Source organism: Piliocolobus tephrosceles, chromosome 10 (assembly GCF_002776525.5).
Source record: "Piliocolobus tephrosceles isolate RC106 chromosome 10, ASM277652v3, whole genome shotgun sequence".
Lineage (NCBI taxonomy): Eukaryota > Metazoa > Chordata > Mammalia > Primates > Cercopithecidae > Piliocolobus > Piliocolobus tephrosceles.
This window is the reverse complement of record NC_045443.1, coordinates 13,019,212-13,040,249: the sequence shown is the minus strand read 5'-3', so window position 1 is coordinate 13,040,249 and position 21,038 is coordinate 13,019,212. Positions and strand designations below refer to the sequence as shown.

At 44.1% G+C, this 21,038-nt stretch overlaps 1 protein-coding gene, 1 long non-coding RNA gene and 1 other non-coding gene across 3 annotated transcripts in view; 1 reads left to right on the top strand and 2 right to left on the bottom strand.

The window, feature by feature from the left end:
- Positions 1-3,160, top strand: part of HEBP1 (heme binding protein 1) — a 27,853-nt gene extending 24,693 nt beyond the window's left edge. Inside the window, exon 4 of the mRNA XM_023226172.1 lies at positions 2,558-3,160. Coding sequence (XP_023081940.1) covers positions 2,558-2,729 — 172 coding nt within the window. The 3' untranslated portion in view covers positions 2,730-3,160. The remainder of the gene's footprint in view (positions 1-2,557) is intronic.
- LOC111552080 overlaps positions 1-11,228 on the bottom strand; it is an 18,557-nt gene extending 7,329 nt beyond the window's left edge. The window contains exon 1 of the long non-coding RNA XR_002734544.1: positions 11,089-11,228. This is a non-coding gene — a long non-coding RNA (uncharacterized LOC111552080). The remainder of the gene's footprint in view (positions 1-11,088) is intronic.
- Positions 5,571-5,661, bottom strand: LOC111552149. The gene has a single exon (XR_002734563.1). It is a non-coding gene; the product is annotated as a small nucleolar RNA SNORD88 (small nucleolar RNA).
- Positions 11,229-21,038: the final 9,810 nt, after the last annotated feature.

Sequence of the window (21,038 nt, the reverse complement as noted above, 5' to 3'; positions counted from 1 at the left end):
TTTTTTTTTTTTTTTTTTTTTTTTTGTGGAGACAGTCTCACTCTGTCGCCCAGGCTGGAGTGCAGTGGCGTGATCCTGGCTCACTACAAGCTCCGCCTCCTGGGTTCACGCCATTCTCCTGCCTCAGCCTCCTGAGTAGCTGGAACTTACAGGCACCCGCCACCATTCCTGGCTAATTTTTTTGTATTTTTTTAGTAGAGATGGAATCTCACCATGTTAGCCAGGATGGTCTTGATCTCCTGACCTCGTGATCCTCCCGCCTCAGCCTCCCAAAGTACTCGGATTACAGGTGCGAGCCACTGCACCCGGCCGTGATATTTCTTTAGATTACCATCATGTCCCTCACCCTGGAGTCAGGAAAAGGCTGTTCTGAGCAAATTGCCAAGTAACAATAATAGCTACTGTTTGTTGTGAGTTTACTATGTGACAGGCTCTGCAATGGGCAGTTTGCACAGTCTTTTCTCCTTTAATCTTTACAGTGGCCTTCGAGGACTGATGTTATCACTATTCCTATTTTACCAGTGAAAAACCTGAAGATTTGAGAAATTAAAGAATTAGCTTAAGACCTAGAAAGGGCAGAGCTAGGATTTGAGCACACACTAGCCATTTTGCCTCTAACTGATGAAAGAAGACATTTGAGGACCACTCCTTTGGAGCTTTCCAAAATCAGTACTTAAAGAGCCAACATTGTCCCTTTACCTAGAGAACAATTCAGTGTCACAGCCCAAGTAGGGGCTGCAGAGAGCACTCAACACCTGCTTCCACCCCCAGCACCTGTTTCATTTCAGACAAATGGTTCTCAATCTAAAGACATGGTTCATAAAAAACTCCAGTGTCTTTTATTGCCTGAAAAAAGTCTTTCCTGACTGTTCATCATCTGTCTACTAATCCAGTTTCCTCTCATTTGAACCTCAGTGAAGCTAGAGCCCAACTTTCTTCATCTCCCTTACTATCTCTTCAATGTACTTGAAGAACCAAGCCTCTGCTATTCAAAATTGGTCTCCGTTTCATCCATGTTCAGTAGCTGTGGTCTAGACATTAGAACAACCAATCCATTACAGACAACATCCTGGGTGTTCACATCAGTGACCCTGCAATCAACATGCTGAACGCTTGTCCAGCATGACCACCCACTTGTAAAAGAGCAAAGCATGATTCAGAGGACTCCACCAAAAATAATGCATTATTTGGCCTAATCTTGGCCAGGTGCAAATTCAGACTTTTGAGTCATACAGCTCATTAGAAATCGGGATGTACTTGACTCTAATAAAAATTTTAGTGCAACCCAGATTTAGAGTGGTATATTTAGGGTAGGCTACAAGATGAATTTTGGGACAGAAGCAGATGACGTAAGGGAGAGAATAATAATCTTGAAAAGAAAGACTTTATTGCTTCTCTGTCCCCAATTTCTGCCATCAAAAGAAATGCCAGATTTAGGAACAGTCTCTTTCCTTACTAGAAAAAGAAGGCTTTCATGATTTGAGCAGAAGAAAGGATTTATGAAAAGTGATTTCTTTATTTGGGGCATGTTTAAAGCTTGTGTGGGGCCCTTCCAAGTCTTCCTTGGGTCTTTGCCTTCGTTAGCTCTGAGTTTTTTTTGTTTTTGTTTTTTTGTTTTTTGTTTTTTGACACAGGGTCTTGTGTTGCCCAGGCTAGCCTAGCTCTGTTTTTGAATGAAGCTGCCACAAGTCACTGCTGTGATGAATTCAGTCACTAGAGCTGCTCTGCTGTAGAAGGGCGTTAGCTACCATACTCCCATACTCATTGCTGCAGCTGTGCCCAAAGTCCCCTGTAGTCTTCCTCCTTCCCAAGGTGGTGACAGAGCAGCAGAAAAGAGGTGCAACCGGGCAGTAGAGGGAGCCAGAGAAAACAGTGAAGGCTTGGCCTTTGGGAAAGCAAACCTACTGTCCCCTTGGGATATTTCAAGAAAGAAAGGGAGGCTTACATTTATACTCGGCTACTGTGTTTCAGGCCCCGCATCAGAGTTTTTCATGTCTATTACTGCATTTAACACTCATACCTTTGGAGGAAAAAGAAAATATATCTCCTTTTACAGATGAGGAAAATGAGGCTCAGAGAGGTAAAATCAACCCATCTAGGAAGTAGTGACTCAGTCCCCAGTCTTACCACTCTAGCATGCTTTTCATAATAAGCGTGGCGAGTGACTTCTTTTTCTTTTTTCTTTTTTTTTTTTGAGACGGAGTCTCACTCTGTCGCCCAGGCTGGAGTGCAGTGGCCGGATCTCAGCTCACTGCAAGCTCTGTCTCCCGGGTTCACGCCATTCTCCTGCCTCAGCCTCCCGAGTAGCTGGGACTACAGGCACCCGCCATCTCGCCCGGCTAGTTTTTTGTATTTTTTTAGTAGAGACGGGGTTTCACTGTGTTAGCCAGGATGGTCTCGATCTCCTGACCTCGTGATCCGCCCGTCTCGGCCTCCCAAAGTGCTGGGATTACAGGCTTGAGCCACCGCGCCCGGCCGTGACTTCTTTTTTCTAAAGATTCCCCCTCTCTCAGAGGTCATGTCCTTTCTTAACCAGCCCTTGCTCTTGAACCCCCAGGCAGTTCGGTGGTTATGCCAAGGAAGCAGACTACGTAGCACAAGCCACCCGGCTGCGTGCTGCCCTGGAGGGCACAGCCACCTACCAGGGGGACATCTACTTCTGCACCGGTTATGACCCTCCCATGAAGCCCTATGGACGGCGCAATGAGATCTGGCTGTTGAAGACATGAGTGACCCACTGAGCCAAGAACTTCCTGGAAGCGTGCCTCTGTGTCTCCTTCCTCGGGGGGCAGGAGGGGACAGTACTTCCCAAGATCCAACTGCAAGTCCAACTTAACCAACTTTCCTTCAAAGTCAGTTACTGCCAATTTTCTGAAAAAAGCATGTTCCATATACTAAGTCTCTTTTCTCACGGTGGGAAATAGTACAGCCAAGATAGGCAGCATCCTTCTCATTGATTTAGAAAATTCTGTGGTAGACCAGAAAAATCCTGGCAGCTTTTCTCCAGCCATCTGGGTCACTAAAAACTGATTTTCTAAAATTATTGAATTCGTATTTTGTTATTAAGGGGGAAATGTGATTTGTGCCTTTCATCTGTGATTCCTATAAGAGCTTTGTCTTCAGAAAAACTAAAAATAAAGGCATTGACTTAAACAGCTGAGACAAATCATAAGTGTAATTATTTCCAAGGTTCTACAGTCCTGAAGGTAATATAGGTGTGAGTACTATTGATGGTGTTTACCATTGCAGGAACCCTATATTTAGAGCTCCCAAGTCCTTCAGAATATAAACCCGAAGATCCCAGGACACACACCATCCCTAAAGTAGGCATTTCCCATGACAGTTATGTAGCACTCCGTGATTATAAGTTGAGGATTATGTTTGCAACTGTGGTCTGCAGAGGGTTCCAGGAGTCACAAGAGCAGACTGAGAAGAAAAATCATTGCACTGTGGTGCACAGACAATCCTGGAGACACGATATTTGCCGGGAGGATTGGTTCAGGAGGATGAGATGAGAAGCAGCTGGGGTCCAGTTTCATTAACTGAAGAGGATAGGAATGAAAGAAACAGTGCACTTTGGCCTGCAGAGAAGGACACAGATGCAAGGCTGTGAGCAGGAAGCGGGATGCAGCTGAGCTGGAACAGAGCCCATGCATGATGAGCAGGGGAGGATGAAGCTCTCAGTGGGCCCAGGGCGTGTAGAAAGTACTCTGATCCTCATGGTGCGCCAGGGCTCCACACTCTCAGCAGCCCTCCCTAGGACAGCTGGACAGGTTTTCAGGGAGAAACCCACCTTAGCACCCACCCACACCCCATTTGCTGTTTCTGTAGGAAACAGAAAAATGAGCTTTAATCCTCACCATGAAGAGTTCTTACTGGACGTAAAGTGGGGTTTCCTAAGGAGAGGAACAAGAACTATATGTCATCTTTCCTGGAGTCCTTTCAGCAGTCTTCTGAGGGATGGGCCATGACCATTTCTGAAGCTCCTGGGTGAAAATCGTCAGTCACCCAGCCTTGACTATCAGACGCCATGCCTAGCACTTTGCATGCAGTGCCCCACTTATTCCATGGGCAACTCTGTGAGGAAGGTACTGCTGTTCCCACACACAGATGAGGAAGCTGAAGGTCCCACAGGCTCCCACACTTGGGAAGCATTGGAGCCAAGACGAAAGTGCAGCCACAGAGGCCTTATTACATGTCAAGGAGTTTAAGTTTTGTTTTAAGAAAATTGAGGCCGGGCGCGGTGGCTCACACCTGTAATCCCAGCACTTTGGGAGGCCGAGGCAGGCGGATCATGAGGTCAGGAGATTGAGACCATGCTGGCTAACATGGTGAAACCCCGTCTCTACTAAAAATACAAAAAATTAGGCGGGCGTGGTGGCGAACGCCTGTAGTCCCAGCTACTCAGGAGGCTGAGGCAGGAGAATGGCGTGAATCCGGGAGGCGGAGCATGCAGTGAGCCAAGATTGCACCACTGCACTCCAGCCTGGGTGACAAAGCAAGACTCCATCTCAAAAAAAAAAAAAAAAAAACAGAAAAAAAGGAAAATTGAAAAGTGCATGGGCAGCTTTGAGCAGGAACATGATACTGTTATGTTTTAGAAAGAAAGTTCTGTCTACAGTGTGGAAAATAGACTGGAAAAAGGATATGACTGGAGACAGAGAGACCAGTCACAAGACTAAGTCAAAACTAGATCATGGCAGTGGGGATGGAGAGAAGTAGACAGTTGGGAGCTAGAGAAGAGGTTAACAGGACTTAGTGACTGGTGAATGAGATGAGGAAAAAGTTTGAAGAGGATCAGGGCATTGCTCCAAACTATGCCACTGTGGCAAATTGGCTATTTTGAGCTGAAAGCAATGGAGAAATGGCAGATACAGGAAGTGCTGTCTGCCCTCCCCTTTTCTACCTAAAAGCAGTATGTAAATTTCCCCTGAGAAAGGTGCTCTCATTGTACTAGGAAGAGGAGAACATGCTTGTCACCAGGGATGGGAAGTCAATGCCAAGATGAGGCTGTACAAATCTTACTAAAATTACCCTTATCTTCCATCAGTTTCCCCAATATGTTTCCTAGTTACTTTCCCATCCCCCTTCCAGCCCAAACCCCTTTTTTCCTTTGTCATGTCTCCACATTTCTGCTCCTGCCCCCTTGGACACATTTTCTACACAACTTCCAAAAGGATCTTTGCTTTAAAATTCTTATTTTGCACTTAGACTAAAATTCAACTCCATTTTATGACTTGCAAGGCCTTGTGTGATTTGGCACCTTCTGACTACTTCTTTCTTTCCAATCTCTCCCTTAATACCCTTCTGCCACAGTGGACTTTGAACACATGCAGTCCTTTTTTCCCTAGGGCCCTTGCACTAGCTGTTTTGTCTGCCTTTCCCTTTTCACTTCCTTTTCAAATGGCCAGGTCTGCTCATCCTACAGATCCTAACTTAACTGCCTCCTCTTCAAAGAGGCCTTCAACAGCCCCTCTAGCTAAAATAGAGTCAGTCCCCCCATAGTTCTCCATCATACCATGACATTTTTGCTTTTTTCATAATACAAACCACAGTAAAATTAGTTTTCTTTTTCTCTCAGATCCCCAAGAGTCAAAGGTCTTGAGGAAAGCTGTGTCCTCCGGAGTGATCAGAGCCCAGTGCTGGACAACATGGGATGTAATTTTTTAACTTACTCATTTCCTTTTGTGTGTGTGTCTCTCACACAAGACTGTAAGTTTGATAAGGAGGATCCCTATACCTGCTTTGTTCCCCATTGTGTGCCCAGCACCTAGCTCGGGGATCTATCATTTAAGAATGCACGAAACTGTAACAGAAAACTAACAGTAGCTTAAGCCAAGAAGGTTTTCTTTTCCCACATAGCAAGAAATCCAGAGACAGGTTCAGTGCTCAATGTTGATGTCTCTGTGCTTGTCTTTCTCTCTCCCTCACGGCTACAAGGTGGCTGATGCAGCTCTTGCCATCTCATCCATGTTCAAGGCAGGAAATTAGGGAGATGGGGACAGGCTGTATCTGTTGCATCTGTCCCATTTTATGAAGAAACAGAAGCCTTCCCAAAACCCATCAGAGTTCTACTTTTATCTCATGGGCCAAAACTAACACCCAGGGCCATCCATAGCTGCAAGGGATAGTGTGTGTTGGGCTTTGTAGCGTCTATAGTGAGGAGCAGCAAGGAAGAAGAATATTCAGAATGGCTTTGAGGTAGCTGATCAACAGTGTCTTTTGCAAGGGGACTATGTGAAGATGTGTATACCTGAGGTCAAGAGTTTGGGAAGATGGGAATCAGCTGGAGAGATGCGTTGAGGCCAGATTGCAGAGGATCGTAAAGACTTTAATTCTATATTCTCACTTGTTTTTTTTTTTTTTTTCTTTTCTTGAGAGAGAGTCTCGCTGTGTCACCCAGGCTGGAGTGCAGTGGCGTGATCTCGGCTCACTGCAGCCTCTGCCTCCCGGGTTCAAGCGATTCTCCTGCCTCAGCCTGCCAAGTAGATGGGATTACAGGTGCCTGCCACCATGCCCAGCTACTTTTTGTATTTTTAGTAGAGATGGGGTTTCACCATATTGGCCAGGCTGGTCTCGAACCCCTGGCCTCAAGTGATCCATCTGCCTCAGCCTCCCAAAGTGCTGGGATTATAGGCATAAGCCACCACACCCCGCCTATTCTCACTTCTGAGCCAAGGCACATGGCTCAGGAACACTAACTGCCTCCCCGCATGGTGTCTCTTGCTTCCCCCGTCTCTCCTCTCTCCCGCTTTGAAAACCCAAAACAGTGGAGCATGGTCAAGATGAGGAAGGGAGGAAGCATCTTCAGTCCCCTGCCCACAGCGAGGCCATAGCAGGTGACTGGATGATAGTGATAGAATGAATTAAGAGAAAAAGGGATTAGGAGCCAGGGAAATGAAGGAAGTTTGTCCTTGTTCTGGACTTAAGAATGAAAAACAGAACCAATGAGACTAGGATTTCTAATTGTCCATCTGTGGATTAGTAAAGCAATCTTTTTTTCCTGATTCCCAGTTATCCTCTTGTCAGTATCTTTCCCAAAATATACTGATGGAAAAACCCTCTGGCCCCATCTCACTCCTCTCTAGGGCCTGGATTAGGGCATATGGCTAATATTTTAGATTGTAAATTGGAAAGCAGTAACCAGAAGAATACAGGTATTAATAAAATCTAAACTGTACTCTAGGTTTAACGCTCAGGACCACAGCCTGAAGGCTGCTGCCTCAGCCAGGCACACTGGCTCACACCTGTAACCCCAGCACTTTGTGGGGCAGAGGCGGGTGGAATGCTTGAGGTCAGGACTTCGAGAACAACCTGGCCAACATGGTGAAATGCTGTCTCTACTAAAAATATAAAAATTAGCCAAGTGTGGCGGCAGGTACCTGTAGTCCCAGCTACTCAGGAGTCTGAGGCACAAGAATCATCTGAACCTGGGAGGTGGAGGTTGCAGTGAGCCAAGATCGCGCCACTGCACTCCAGCCTGGGTGACAGAGCGAGATTCTGTCTCAGAAAAAATAAATAAATAAAAACCTGCTGCCTCTGCAGATTAGCATATATGAGGATGTTTTCCCTCCCCCAGAAGCCATCTTCCCGAGGTATGAATATTCCTTGCATGTTTTGTGAGCACCACCCAGTAAAATTTGTTCTGGATGCTCCACAGCACAACCACCACATTCTCATGCTCATCTGAGTGTTTAAGGGCCATAGGGTGACTGTATGTAAATACAGTGGAAGGCTTGGCTGAGCTCAGGGAGTTAATTGGTCATCACTTGTTTAAGAAAAACCTCTTTAATTACATTTGGCTTCTCCACTCCTGAGTAATGTTACTTTGATCATGAGCACAGTAATTAAAGTTTCATAGCATGCCGCATTGGTAGCTATATAGTTGACTGAATGCCATGGATCTTGCCTTTGAATTTATATTTCTAACTAGCTCTGGCCATTTTCTTTAGAAGTAATTTTGTTTCTAAGGCCGGGCGCGGTGGCTCAAGCCTGTAATCCCAGCACTTTGGGAGGCCGAGACGGGCAGATCACGAGGTCAGGAGATCGAGACCATCCTGGCTAACACGGTGAAACCCCATCTCTACTAAAAATTACAAAAAACTAGCCGGGCGCAGTGGCGGGCGCCTGTAGTCCCAGCTACTCGGAAGGCTGAGGCAGAAGAATGGCCTGAACCCGGGAGGCAGAGGTTGCAGTGAGCTGAGATCTGGCCACTGCACTCCAGTCTGGGTGACAGAGCGAGACTCCGTCTCAAAAAAAAAAAAAAAAAAGAAGTAATTTTGTTTCTATAGCAACATTATTCTAGAGGAACTGGGGACAGACCCAAACAATATCGACAAATGCAGAATCAAGAATCAAACCGTGTAAGGTGGAAATGCCAGAGTGGGCTGAAGGTATGGCAAGAATTGGTGTAGGCTATGAAGAGCTATTGCATAATCAAACTCCAGGTAAAAAGACCTCCTGTCTCCTTGGCAATGAATTTAATTAGACCCTCATCAAAAAGTCTTTTTTTTTTTTTTTTTTTTTTTAAGATGGAGTCTCACTGAGTCACCCAGCCTGGAGTGCAGTGGTGCGATCTCTGTTCACTGCAACCTCCGCCTCTTCGGTTCAAATGATTCTCTTGCCTCAGCCTCCTGAGTAGCTGGGACTACAGGTGTGCACCATACCCAGCTAATTTTTTTGTATTTTTAGTAGAGATGGGCTTTCACCATGTTGACCAGGCTATTCTTGAACTCCTGACCTCAAGTGATCTGCCTGCCCCGGCCTCCCAAAGTGCTGGGATTACAGGCATGAGCCACCACATCCAGCCAAAAAAGTCGTTTCAAGAGTGGGCTCAAACCCCAGCTCTTCTCATATCCTGCCTCTTGCTCCCTTTTGGGTTCCTTACCTTCCAGCAGCACTGGAATTATTGCTGGTTCCCCTGGCAGCCTCCCCACTGCCTTCATGCCTTCACTCACACTGCTCCCACACCTACAATCCCCAATCCCTTTAGAGTCCAGCTCAAAAGTCTGAATTCTTCCTTACTCCCTTCAGGAACACTCCTTTTTCTCTATGATTTATAATCCCCACCCCATACCCATAGCATAAAGGATGTGTGCACCATAGATGCTCCGTTCTATTAATGTAGATTGGCTGGAATTTTTAAAAATGAGAGCTATTGATAGCTAATATTTATTGAGCATTCACCACGTCCCAGGAACTGTGCAAACTTGTTCCATGAACTACCTTACGTATTCTACACAGCCCTATGAGGTGTTCACTAGCACCATCATCTCTACCCCACGTACAGATGAACTGGGGCAGTCGGAGAGGCTCATTAGCATGCTCCAGGCTACACAGATGATCTGTGACAGAGTCAGAATTTGAGCCCATGCTCTTATCCGTTCTGCAATACAGTACTAAATGCTCAGTTCAATGGCCAGTTTCCCTGGCTGGCAAGAAAGGAAATAAGGCAGGGTGGGAACCTACCAGTGAGTACGCTGGGTGGTTGTTCCCTCATCCCTGTATAATTTACTCCATGGCTCAGCCAAAGTGGCAGTGATATAATCCCTGTGTCCCTAGGGTATGTGCTGCTGCCTGGAATTTAAATGAACAAACACCATGAGATCAAAACTCCAGAAGCACCATAGATACCCAGCAGCAACCTGTTTGCCGCTTGTCAAATTAGCAGCCCTTGTTTCCTCTCATAAAGTAAAACTAAGCTAAAAGAAATTCTTATGCCACCAATACAAACACAAGACTATTGCCCCTTCTTACATAATGTCTGTGACAGACTTCTGAATATATAATGTATGTTTGTGATCCTGTTGTCTCTGCTTGCTTTTTAGAGCCCTTTCTTAGGGGCTAGCAGATTGTGGATTCACACCAGGGTGTCTGCCGGTGTGAGCAGAATGTGTCTTATGATGGGGGGCCCTAAACTGGAGGCACAGCCCAGCAAAGCCTTGACCATTCTAAGAATCAAAAGGAAGCTTCAGCACTTGCATGTATCTGCAAAGGCTCCATGGAGGAAGTGGACTTACGGGAGTTGATTTAATTATTAGGAGAAGAGGCTTCTTGGTCATTGGAGAACACCACCTTTGCCTCCTTCCCTCACTCAGAGGATTAGGTGTCCCACCTTCCATCCACAGCTCATCCTGTCACCTGTGCTGGGGGCCAGGTCTCTCCCTTCCTCAGGAATTTCATTCTACCATCTACTCTGTCCTTGTTATTTCAGCTTCTCCCTGGTCTCTGGCTCCTCCTTCTCAACATAAATTCATGCTCACATCTCTTTAATTGGAACAACAAAAAACATCTTCCTTCAATCTAATCTTGCTTTCCAGGTACATCTCAGCTCTCTCCTTACCTCTATAAATTGCCTTAGAAATGACTTTACACAGAGTGTTTACATCCTTCCCCCTCATTTCCTCCACTCATTGACATTCACTTTCTCTGAAACTGATCATCATGAAGTCCAGCATAGTTGGCCTTTATCAGGCTGAACAGCTCCTCTGTACTGATCGATACTGAGACCCCTCCTTCTCCCTGGTATTCTTCCTCTGGTACCTGTGACCTGCCATTCTCCAGGTGCACCTGCCTCAGACCTACCTCCCCACTTCTTTCATAGGCGCATCTCTCACTGCCCACCCCTAAATGTTGGTGTCCCCAGGAGAGGATTCTCTACCCTCTTCTGGCTGCGTCATGTCATTGTGCCCACTCCCAACAGCAGGTCATCCATGACCATGAAAATCGTGCACATGGGTTCTGTGACCATCCATGACCTATTGGCTCCTAAGGATTTATTTACAGCCCATCTCTCTTCTTGACTTCAGTTTTTTTTTCATCTCATCTCCTTTCAAAATGTCACCCTCAGGCATGCAGAAATAAGAAATGGGTTTACTGCTGAGACATACACTGAATAATTCCTCTTTGATACAAAAACATAACAAAAATTCTGGTTTTTTTTTTTTTCAGACAGAGTCACTCTATCACCCAGGCCAGAGTGCAGTGACACAATCTAGGCTCACTGCAACCTCTGCCTCCTGGGTTCAAGTGATTCTCATGCCTTAGCCTCCCAAGTAGCTGGGATTACAGGTACATGTGCCACCACACCTGGCGAAGTTTTGAATTTTTAGTAGAGAAGGGGCTTTACCATGTTGGCCAGGCTGGTCTCAAACTCATGGCCTCAAGCAATCTGCCTGATTAGGCCTCCCAAAATGCTGGGATTATAGGCAAGAGCCATTGCTCCTGACCTTAACATGACAAAAGTTGTTAAAGTGCCATTTGTAAGGGCTTCTAAGGAATGGGTAAGATCCACCCTCTTTTCGAGGTCTTTTTCTAGTAGGAAGAGAGGTAGAGTCAGGGAAATATTCATTTCTTCTTCAAGTTACACATACTTCACAGTGTGTAAATCTCAACTATTTAATTTACCAGCCCCAATTAGATGTGGTTTTCTTGACTGCTGATGTTTAGTATTATTTATTTTTGTAGTCTCAGTTCCCAGCCGAGTACCAGTATATAGTGAAAGCTTGGTGTATGATTGTGGGATGGATAAATGAATGAATGTGTTTCCCAATTCATGAAATTGCTGAAAGAAAGGTGAGGAATGAGGAGGGAGAGGGGTGTCCTGACTGTGCCACCAGCCTGGTACCTGCTTAGGATGCCAACAGGAAGTTGGCACATGAGGAAAAGTATAAAAATGCGGAAATAAATCCGGATGCTCAAAATGCGTATATCCAGTGACCTATTTGACATAGTCATACAAGGAATTTGCAGATACTTCAAACGGCACATCCAAAATTGAACTCTCACTGCACACTTTTCCTCCCTCTTTTTCATGCCTCCAGCTTCCCCATATCTCTAAATAGCACTACCATTCACCTATGTGCTCAAATCAAAACACAAAATCATCCTGAATAGAGACATCTTCCCTGTTAGCTGGACGGCCCTCAGGCATCATCTTTCTCCCTATGTGACTATCATCTGAGCTCAGAATATTCCTCTAGGCAATAGTATCATCCCCCTCCTTGGGAATCTCACATTTGCACTTGAGCAGGCTGCCAGCTGTTTCCTGTCTCCCCCCAACTTCTCTTAAGTAAAGTGGGGGGATGGGTGGGAAACAGTGGGGACGTTTCCTGGAGCACAAACCTACAGTGCCTCTAGCCCTGCCTGGCCAGGAGTGAGAACTTGGGAGGCCACATACATTTTGCTGACCCCTGCCTATAATTCCTCCCTATTAACCAGGCTTTGGCCTGCGCCTCGTTGTTTGTGGTGTTTGGCCCACCCTCTGGCTTAACACATTCGTGACTCCCTCTCATGTTCATTCATTTCACATGTATTGAACCTCTCCAGTATGCCAAGCACTGTCCCAGGCAATTCCGTTTATAAGCGAACAAAACAAAGACCCTTACCCTTATAGAGTAGGGGATATAGATAGCAAATAATACCCATGTAAATTTTAATAGCATATTATATTATGTCTTAGAAAGTAGTAAGTGCGATGGCAAAATTTAAAAGTAGACTGAAGAGAATGGCAGTGTTTGGGAGGTCGGTATGGAGAGGGTGGTGTGCAGTTCCTGCCGATGTGGCCAGGGAAGCCCTCCTGGAGAAGCAAGACTTGAAAATAGTAAGGGGGTTGGCCAGATGCAACCTGGGGGAAGCCCATCCCAGGCGCAAAGGCTGTCAGACGGGGCGGGCCTGTGCGGTCGAGGAACTTAGAGGTCAGAGGGGCTGAAACAGAGAGCCCAGGGGAAGCACAGAGAGGTGACAGGAGTGGGCAGGTCTGGTAAGGACTTAGAAGTCACTTCAGAGGCTTTGATTTTTCTTCTGTATAACATGGAGAAGGCCATTGTAGGACTTCAAGCAGAGCAGTGATAAAATCAAGTGTTGCTAGAATCCCTCTGGCTGCTCTTTGGATCATATACTGTGAAGGGGTCAGGGTTGGGGCTGGGGGCCGAGGTCAGAAGCAGACGGCTGGTTAGGAGTCTCCTGCAGCCAAGTAGACAGGAGGTGATGGTCACTTGGACTTGGATGGTGTCACTGAAGTAGTGAGAAGTGTTCAGAGTCTGTGATATTTTGAAGGTAGATCCAACAGGATTTCCTGGTGGACTTTACATGAAAGAAAGAGAGGAATCAAGATGCCACCAGGATTCTTGGTTTGAGCACGTAGAAGAATGGCTTAGCTACTAACTGAGATGCGAAAGATCTGGGCTGGTGGAGCAGATCTGGGGTTCCAGGAGCCGTTCTTCATTCTCTGTCTCCTAACCACGAGCAAGACAGAGATTCCACCTCCAAAGTGTCTCTTGAATCTTATTGTCTCTCTCCATCACTCCACCCGACCCTGGGGGACTAATAACCACCGTCATGCCGCACACGGACTCTTGAGATGGTCTCCTGCTTCCTACCCTGGTCTTTTCTAATCCATTCTCAATGCCTCGTGTTCCATCGTGCATTAGACAGTCTGAAGCAGATTGATCTTTGTAGTAGAAGCTGTCACTTTCTTGCTTAACACCTTTTCACAGTTTCCTGTTGCATCAGATTCCATTCCCCGGGACTCAAGCTCTCTGTATCATCTGACGCCCACTTCCTACTCCAGGCTCATTCTTTGCTCCTCCCCTGCTTGCTGCAGATACAGTGGATCTCTGTATTTCTCAAACACACCATGCTCTTTGGCAGCTTAGGGCTCCTGCTTATCTTGCCCTCTCCACCTGGAATGTTCTTCTTGCCACTCGGCATGGGCGCGGCTGGATCTTTCATCTCCTCTGGGTCTCTGCTTACATGGTGCCTACTCAGGGAGGCCCTCCTCACCCAACCTGTTAGAGGGACCCTCACTCTGTTATTCTCTACCACAACATCTTTTACAGCATTTTCACACTAGTATATTATGTATGCACACGTTTTATTTGTTGTTCTATTGGTTGCTCTCCCACCAAACTGTAAGCTCGTTGAGGCCAAGAACTGTGCCTGCTTTGTTTACCACTATATCCACAGCATTAAGCACAACGAGCAGCTATGGATGCCCCTAAAAATGTGTTGCATAAATGAATGAATTAATTAACTGTAATGCGCTTTATAGCTTAAATACAATAAAGACAGTTAACTCTCAGAATAACATTTATACCCCTCAACACAGCCACACCCTCCCTGGATGATCGGGCTACAGGGCCTCCTCCTCCTCTCTCACCTATCCATCCTCCCGCTACACTCACTCACTTGTTATTTGGGGAAGAGACTGTGGTTGTCCTTGCTGTGGACATTGTTCAGGCTCCTTCCTCCATCCAGAGCTCTCCTACACCTCACTTGACCTGACTTAGACGTCTCTTCTGAAAGGTCTTCTCTGAACCCCACGCCTATGAACCACAGAATAGGCTGAATGTCTACTGATGTTTTCCTTACCCGCCTACCTTCCACCCCACCCAGTAGGTAAGCAACTTAAACACAGGTAGTGGGCCCTGAGTCTTGTTCACTGTAGTATCTCTTTTTTTTTTTTTTTTTTTTTTTTTTTTTTTGAGACGGAGTCTCGCTCTGTCGCCCGGGCTGGAGTGCAGTGGCCGGATCTCAGCTCACTGCAAGCTCCGCCTCCCGGGTTCATGCCATTCTCCTGCCTCAGCCTCCCGATGTAGCTGGGACTACAGGCGCCCGCCACCTCGCCCGGCTAGTTTTTGTATTTTTTTAGTAGAGACGGGGTTTCACCGTGTTAGCCAGGATGGTCTCGATCTCCTGACCTCGTGATCCGCCCGTCTCGGCCTCCCAAAGTGCTGGGATTACAGGCTTGAGCCACCGCGCCCGGCCCACTGTAGTATCTCAAGCAGAAGCACAGTACTCAGCACAAAATAGATGCTCAAAAAAAGTCATTAAAAGAATGAACAAGCAGATAAATGAACACTAACGATATATTTCTAGGGAGAGAGTCTAAGAGTAAATAAATGGACTACATTAATATGTAGACTTAATACTTGAATTTAACATAATAATTTGCATGTTGATAATTACATATAAAAATCCTTTGAAATTGTTAGAATCCTGGCTGGGCACAGTGACTCATGCCTGTAATCCCAGCACTTTGGGAGACCCAGGTGGGTGGATCACTTGAGGTCAGGAGTTCAAGACCAGCCTGGTCAACATGGTAAAACCCTATCTGTACTAAATATACAAAAATTAGCCAGTTGTGGTGGCACGTGCCTGTAATCCCATTTACTCAGGAGACTGAGGCAAGAGAATTGCTTGAACCCAGGAGGCAGAGGTTGCAGTGAGTTGAGATCACACCACTGCACTCCAGCCTGGGCAGCAGAGCAATGCTTCATCTCAAAATAAATAAATAAATAAATAAATAAATAAATAAATAAATAAAATTATTAGAATCCTTAAGTTGCACTCTTTTCAACCTCAGATATGGTTTATATAATTACTTTGCTTTCAAAACCCTTTAACTCAGCTCAGACCAAATTACCTGAAAACCATCATTGATGGTTTTCCTTTCTGCTAATATGCCACAGGGAAGAGGAAACATTTGTTTAAGTTCAGAAAATCAAGAAACTTGCCCAAGATCAGAGAGCAGGCATCCAAAATTAAGTCCGACTCCAAGTCAGTGCTCATTTGATGCGACTAGTGTTTTCAAAAACATTTTTTCTTTTTTTTTTTTTTTGAGGTGGAGTTTCACTCCTGTTGCCCAGGTTGGAGTGCAATGGCATGATCTCGGCTCACCACAACCTCTGCTTCATTTCAAGTGATTCTCCTGCCTCACCCTCCTGAGTAGCTGGGATTACAGGTATGCACCACCACACCCGGCTAATTTTTTGTATTTTTTAGTAGAGACGGGGTTTCTCCATGTTGGTCAGGCTGGTCTCGAACTCCCAACCTCAGGTGATTCGCCTGCCTCAGCCTCCCAAAGTGCTGGGATTGCAGGCATGAGCCACCATGCCTGGCTTCAAAATTTTCTTTTACCCTAGTCCCCAGTCAGAAATACATTTTACATTGAACCCAGGACAAACACACACACTTACGCACACATACCCCTCAAACGTTTCACAAAATAATATTTACCATTGCTACCAATGTAAAATAAAAGCATAGCAAAGCTAATATCACATATTATTTTATTGATATTTATATAGATTATAAAAATCCAAAATAACACAAAACAGAAATGCAGACATGATTTTTATTTAGTGCACAGATACGCTAAAGCATTTATGAATTCATTCTGTGGAATACCTGAGGCAATAAGTACATCTCATACATTGTTCAACCTAGTTTCTTTCTTTTTAAAATCCAGTCAAAGTTGAAATCCTAAAAATTCACACAAATAGGCTGTAGCAATTGTTAACAATAGTAATACACCAGTTATGATAGTAGCACTGAAATTTTTCTTCAGTCTTAATCCACATAATATACATTATGTCTTTTAATCATTCTTCAGTATAAGAATTAAATACAGGCCAGGCACGGTGGGGCACGCCTATACTCCCTGCACTTTGGACAGCCAAGGTGGGTGGATCACTTAAGCCCGCAAGTTCAAGACCAGTTTGGGCAACATGGCAACCCTCATCTCTACAAAAAATACAAAAATTAGACAGGCATGGTGGTCCCAGCTACTTGGGAGGTTAAGGTGGGAGGATCACTTGAGCTTAGAAAGTCGAAGCTGCAGTGAACTAAGGTCATGCCACTGCACTCCAGCCTGGGTGAAAAAATGAGACCCTGTCTCAAAATAATAATAATAATAAATAAAAGAAAAGAATTAAATACAATCAGTTATTCTCTTCTTTGTTCACCAGGTTTAATTCAATTATTGATTTAGAGATTTGAAAAGAAAATAGATCTTTTATTGAAATGCTTTTGTGTCAAGCTTCATATTTTCTTCTGAAAAGTAATCATTGTGACTTTGAAAGAAAAATGAGATGTAGCAATATCTCTAATTTTATTTCTCAAACTGATTTTGTAATGTTCTCTTCTACGTGTTGCAACAATGTTGGGAACATCCAGCAGCGTCATTATTACCTTTATAAGGAAAATTTTAAGACTTAGGAATGAGCATCCCTTCAATGGAATGCTGGTGCCTCTGGGACTATTTGATCCTATAGGGATATGTGCCTTTGATTTTGACTAGGCTATTTTAACACTCTGTAGAAATAAAAGTCAACATATGGAAAACCGATAGCAATGTGAATAATTCTTGCATACAGATATACACATAAATTCTGCTTACGGAGTTTCAATTGAAGAACTGGAACAAGACGATTAATTTCCCAGATGGCTTTTCCATTCACATGCCTGGTGCTTTGTCAAGGATAGCTAGCAGGCTGGGCTCAGCTGGTACTATTGACCAGAGAGTCTATATGTGGTCTCTTATGTAGCTTGGGGTTTTCACAACACAGCAGCTGTGTCCTAGGAAGAGCCTTTGGACCAAGTATTCCAAAAGACCGAAGCAGAAGCTGCAAGGTTAATTTTCACCTAGCCTTGGAATTCATGCATCCTCACTCCCACCACATTTTATTGGTTACAAGAGAGTCACTAAAGCCAGCCTAGATTCAAGTGGAGAGGAATTAGACCCCACCTCTCAATGGGAGGAATGTATGATACTTACAGCCACCTTTTAAAATTGCTGCCTTTTAGATTCCTTAAATGTGTTTAACATATTAAAGTGTATTGTACAGCTGAGTGCAGTGGTGCGCGCCTGTAATCCCAGCAATTTGGGAGGCTGAGGCAGAATGATTGCTTGATGCCAGGTGTTCAAGACCAGTCTGGAATAGCGAATTTCTGTCTTCATGAAAAAATTTTTAATTGTTTTTGTTTTTAAGACAGAGTCTTGCTCCATCACCCAGGATGGAGTGTAATGGTATGATCTTGGCTCACTGCAACCTCTGCCTCCTGGGTTCAAGCAATTCTTGTGTCTCAGCCTCCTGAGCAGCTGGGATTACAGGTGTGCACCACCACACCCAGCTAATTTTTGTATTTTTAGTAGAGATGGTTTTGCCATGTTGGCCAGGCTGGTCTCGAATTCCTGGCCTCAAGAGATCCACCCACCTCGGCCTTCCAAAGCGCTGGATTACAGGCATGAGCCACGACACCCGGTCTAAATTTTTTTTTTTTTTTTTTGAGACGGAGTCTTGCTCTGTCCCAGGCTGGAGTGCAGTGGCGTGATCTCGGCTCCCAAGCAGCTGGGATTACAGGTACGTGCCACCACGCCTGGCAAATTTTTGTATTTTTAGTAGAGACAGGTTTCACCATGTTGGCCAGGCTAGTCTCAAACTCCTGACCTTGTGTTCCACCCACCTTGGCCTCCCAAAGTGCTGGGATTACAATCATGAGCCACTGCGCTGGGCCAAAATTTTTTTTAATTAAAAAAATATATTATCTGAGCATGGTGGTGTGCACCTGTATTTCCAGTTATGCCTGAGCCCAGGAGTTTGAGGCCGCAGTGAGTTTGATGGCACCACTGAACTCCAGCCCAGGTGACAGAGCAAGACTCTGTCTTTAAAAAAGGGGAAAATAATGCCCCCAAATCAGCTAAATGTGCACTTTTACTATCCAAATACCATATCCAAAAATATTTGCCAGATGAAATAGTTTTTCAGTTTAACAAAATCTAAATCTTATTTTTGACTATTTTTCCCTCATGGAAACCAGGACTTCGACTATGTGTGGTAAGCGAATATGTCAGCTCCAATATCTGAACAAAATATTTCTACAAGTTTTGCCCACTGGCATCTCATTTGATTTCAATAAATCTGTGAAGTTCGGGAAAATTTCTTCAGGTGCCAAAGCCTTATGATGAATAAACCAAGGCTGTTAGTAGTTTTTTAAACAATATTTATTAATTCCGCTATATTTTCTGGTTGTATTTGTTGTCCACACTCATCATTCCTTTACATTTTTTTCAGTTTAAATAATATTCAATGTATGGCAATTCCTCAAAGAGCTAAAAACAGAACTACCATTGGACCCAGCAATCCCATTACTGGCTATATACCCAAAGGAATGCAAATCAATCTACCATAAAGACACATGCACACGAATGTTCATTGCAGCACTCTTCACAATAGCAAACACATGGAATCAACTTAAATGTGCGTCCATGACAGATTAGATAAAGAAAATGTGGGACATATACACCATGGAAGACTATGCATCTATAAAATACAATGAGATCATGCCTTTTGCCGGAACATAGATGGAGCTGGAGGCCATTATTCTTAGCAAATTAACACAGAAACAGAAAGCCAAATACCACATATTCTCACTTATAATGGGGAGCTAAATGATGAGAGATTATGAGCACAAAGAAGGAAACAACAGACACGGGGGGCTACTTGATGGGAGAGGGTGGGAGGTGGCAGAGGAGCAGCAAATATAACTATTGGGCACTGGGCTTCATACCTGGATGATGAGATATTAGGTACAACAAACCCCATGACACATGTTTACCTATGTAACAAACCTTCACATGTACCCACAAACCTAAAATAAAAGTTAAAATTTAAAAAAAAATAATAATGTTCAATAAACAATATACTTTTCCAACTAGGAGATTATAACTAATCCAGTTGAGGGTAAAATAAAATTTAAGGCTGGGTGCGGTGGCTCACGCCTGTAATCCCAGCACTTTGGGAGGCCAAGGCGGGCAGGTCACCTGAGGTCAGGAGTTTGAGACCAGCCTGGCCAACATGGTGAAACCTCATCTCTACTAAAAATACAAAAAAAAAAATTAGCCGGGCATGGTGGTGCACACCTGTAATCCCAGCTACTCGGGAGGCTGAGGCACAAGAATCACTTGAACCCAGGAGGTGGAGGTTGCAGTGAGCCAAGATTGCACCACTGCACTCCAGCCTGGGCAACAAGAGTGAAACTCCATCTCAAAATAAAATAAAATAAAATAAAATTTAAACAATACAACGAATTCTTCATAAAAATTGTCTTGTCAGTCATATTGGATCTGACTAAAAGTGTTGGCAACTTGCAATATCAGTGCTTTCATTAAGTTGAATCACAAAATCTGTACCAGACTGTCATTGCATTCAAAAACATTGCATCTTATTGTTCTGTAATAGTATAGATGTGATGAGATATTATGGGATACTAAAAGGTATAATTTTTAATTTTTCAGCTGATTCATCATTTTATCATAAAAAATCCTACGTACCATCTGATCCATCCTGGAAGAGTAATTTTTGACAGCTGCATGACCCATTTTCTTTTTTACCCCTAATACACTACTAAATAGGTGATTATATGGCTCTTTCATTAATAGTAGTTGACAACTTATAAATTTTTAACAATTATATGTATTTTTTCCTTTGGAAACATTTCTTTGACTTATTGACAAGATATTATGTTGTATTTCCAGGTATTTTTTTATTTTGAAGATCCTAAGCTTTCAATTATAAACTTTTGTTTATAAATAGTATGTTGAATCTGTCATTTCTGTTAAGCCTTGCATATTTTATAAAATCGCATTTAAATAATCTTCACTATCAGGTCTTCTATGTACTTTTTCCTTTTTAGAATGCAACTCAAATAAAATAAAAAACAGTATTCTCTTTTGGGTTTTGGCGGAGGCAGTTTGAGACAGGGTCTCACTCTGTCACCCAGGCTGGAGTGCAGTGGCACCATCTCGGCTCACTGCAGCTTCAACCTCTTGGGCTCAAGTGATCCTCCCACCTCAGCCTCCTGAGTAACTAGGACTACAGGTGTGCACCACCATGCCTGACTAATATTTGTATTTTTTGTAGAGATAGGTTTTGCCATGTTGCCCAGTCTGGTCTTGAACTCTTGGGCTCAAGCAATCTGCCAGCCTCAGCCTCCCAAAGTCTGGGATTACAGACGCAAGCCACCACACCTGGCCCAAAAACTGTTATTAGGGTCAACATTTTTCTCAGTATTGTCAAATTTATACTTCCAGATGCACAACAAATTCTTCATAAAAATTGTCTTGTCAGTCACACCTGGTCTGACTAAAAGTGTTGGCAATTTGCAACTTCAGTGTTGTGATTTAATTGAATCACAAAATCTGTATCAGACTGTAATTACATAAAAAACATTGCCTCCTATTATTCTGTAATAGTGAA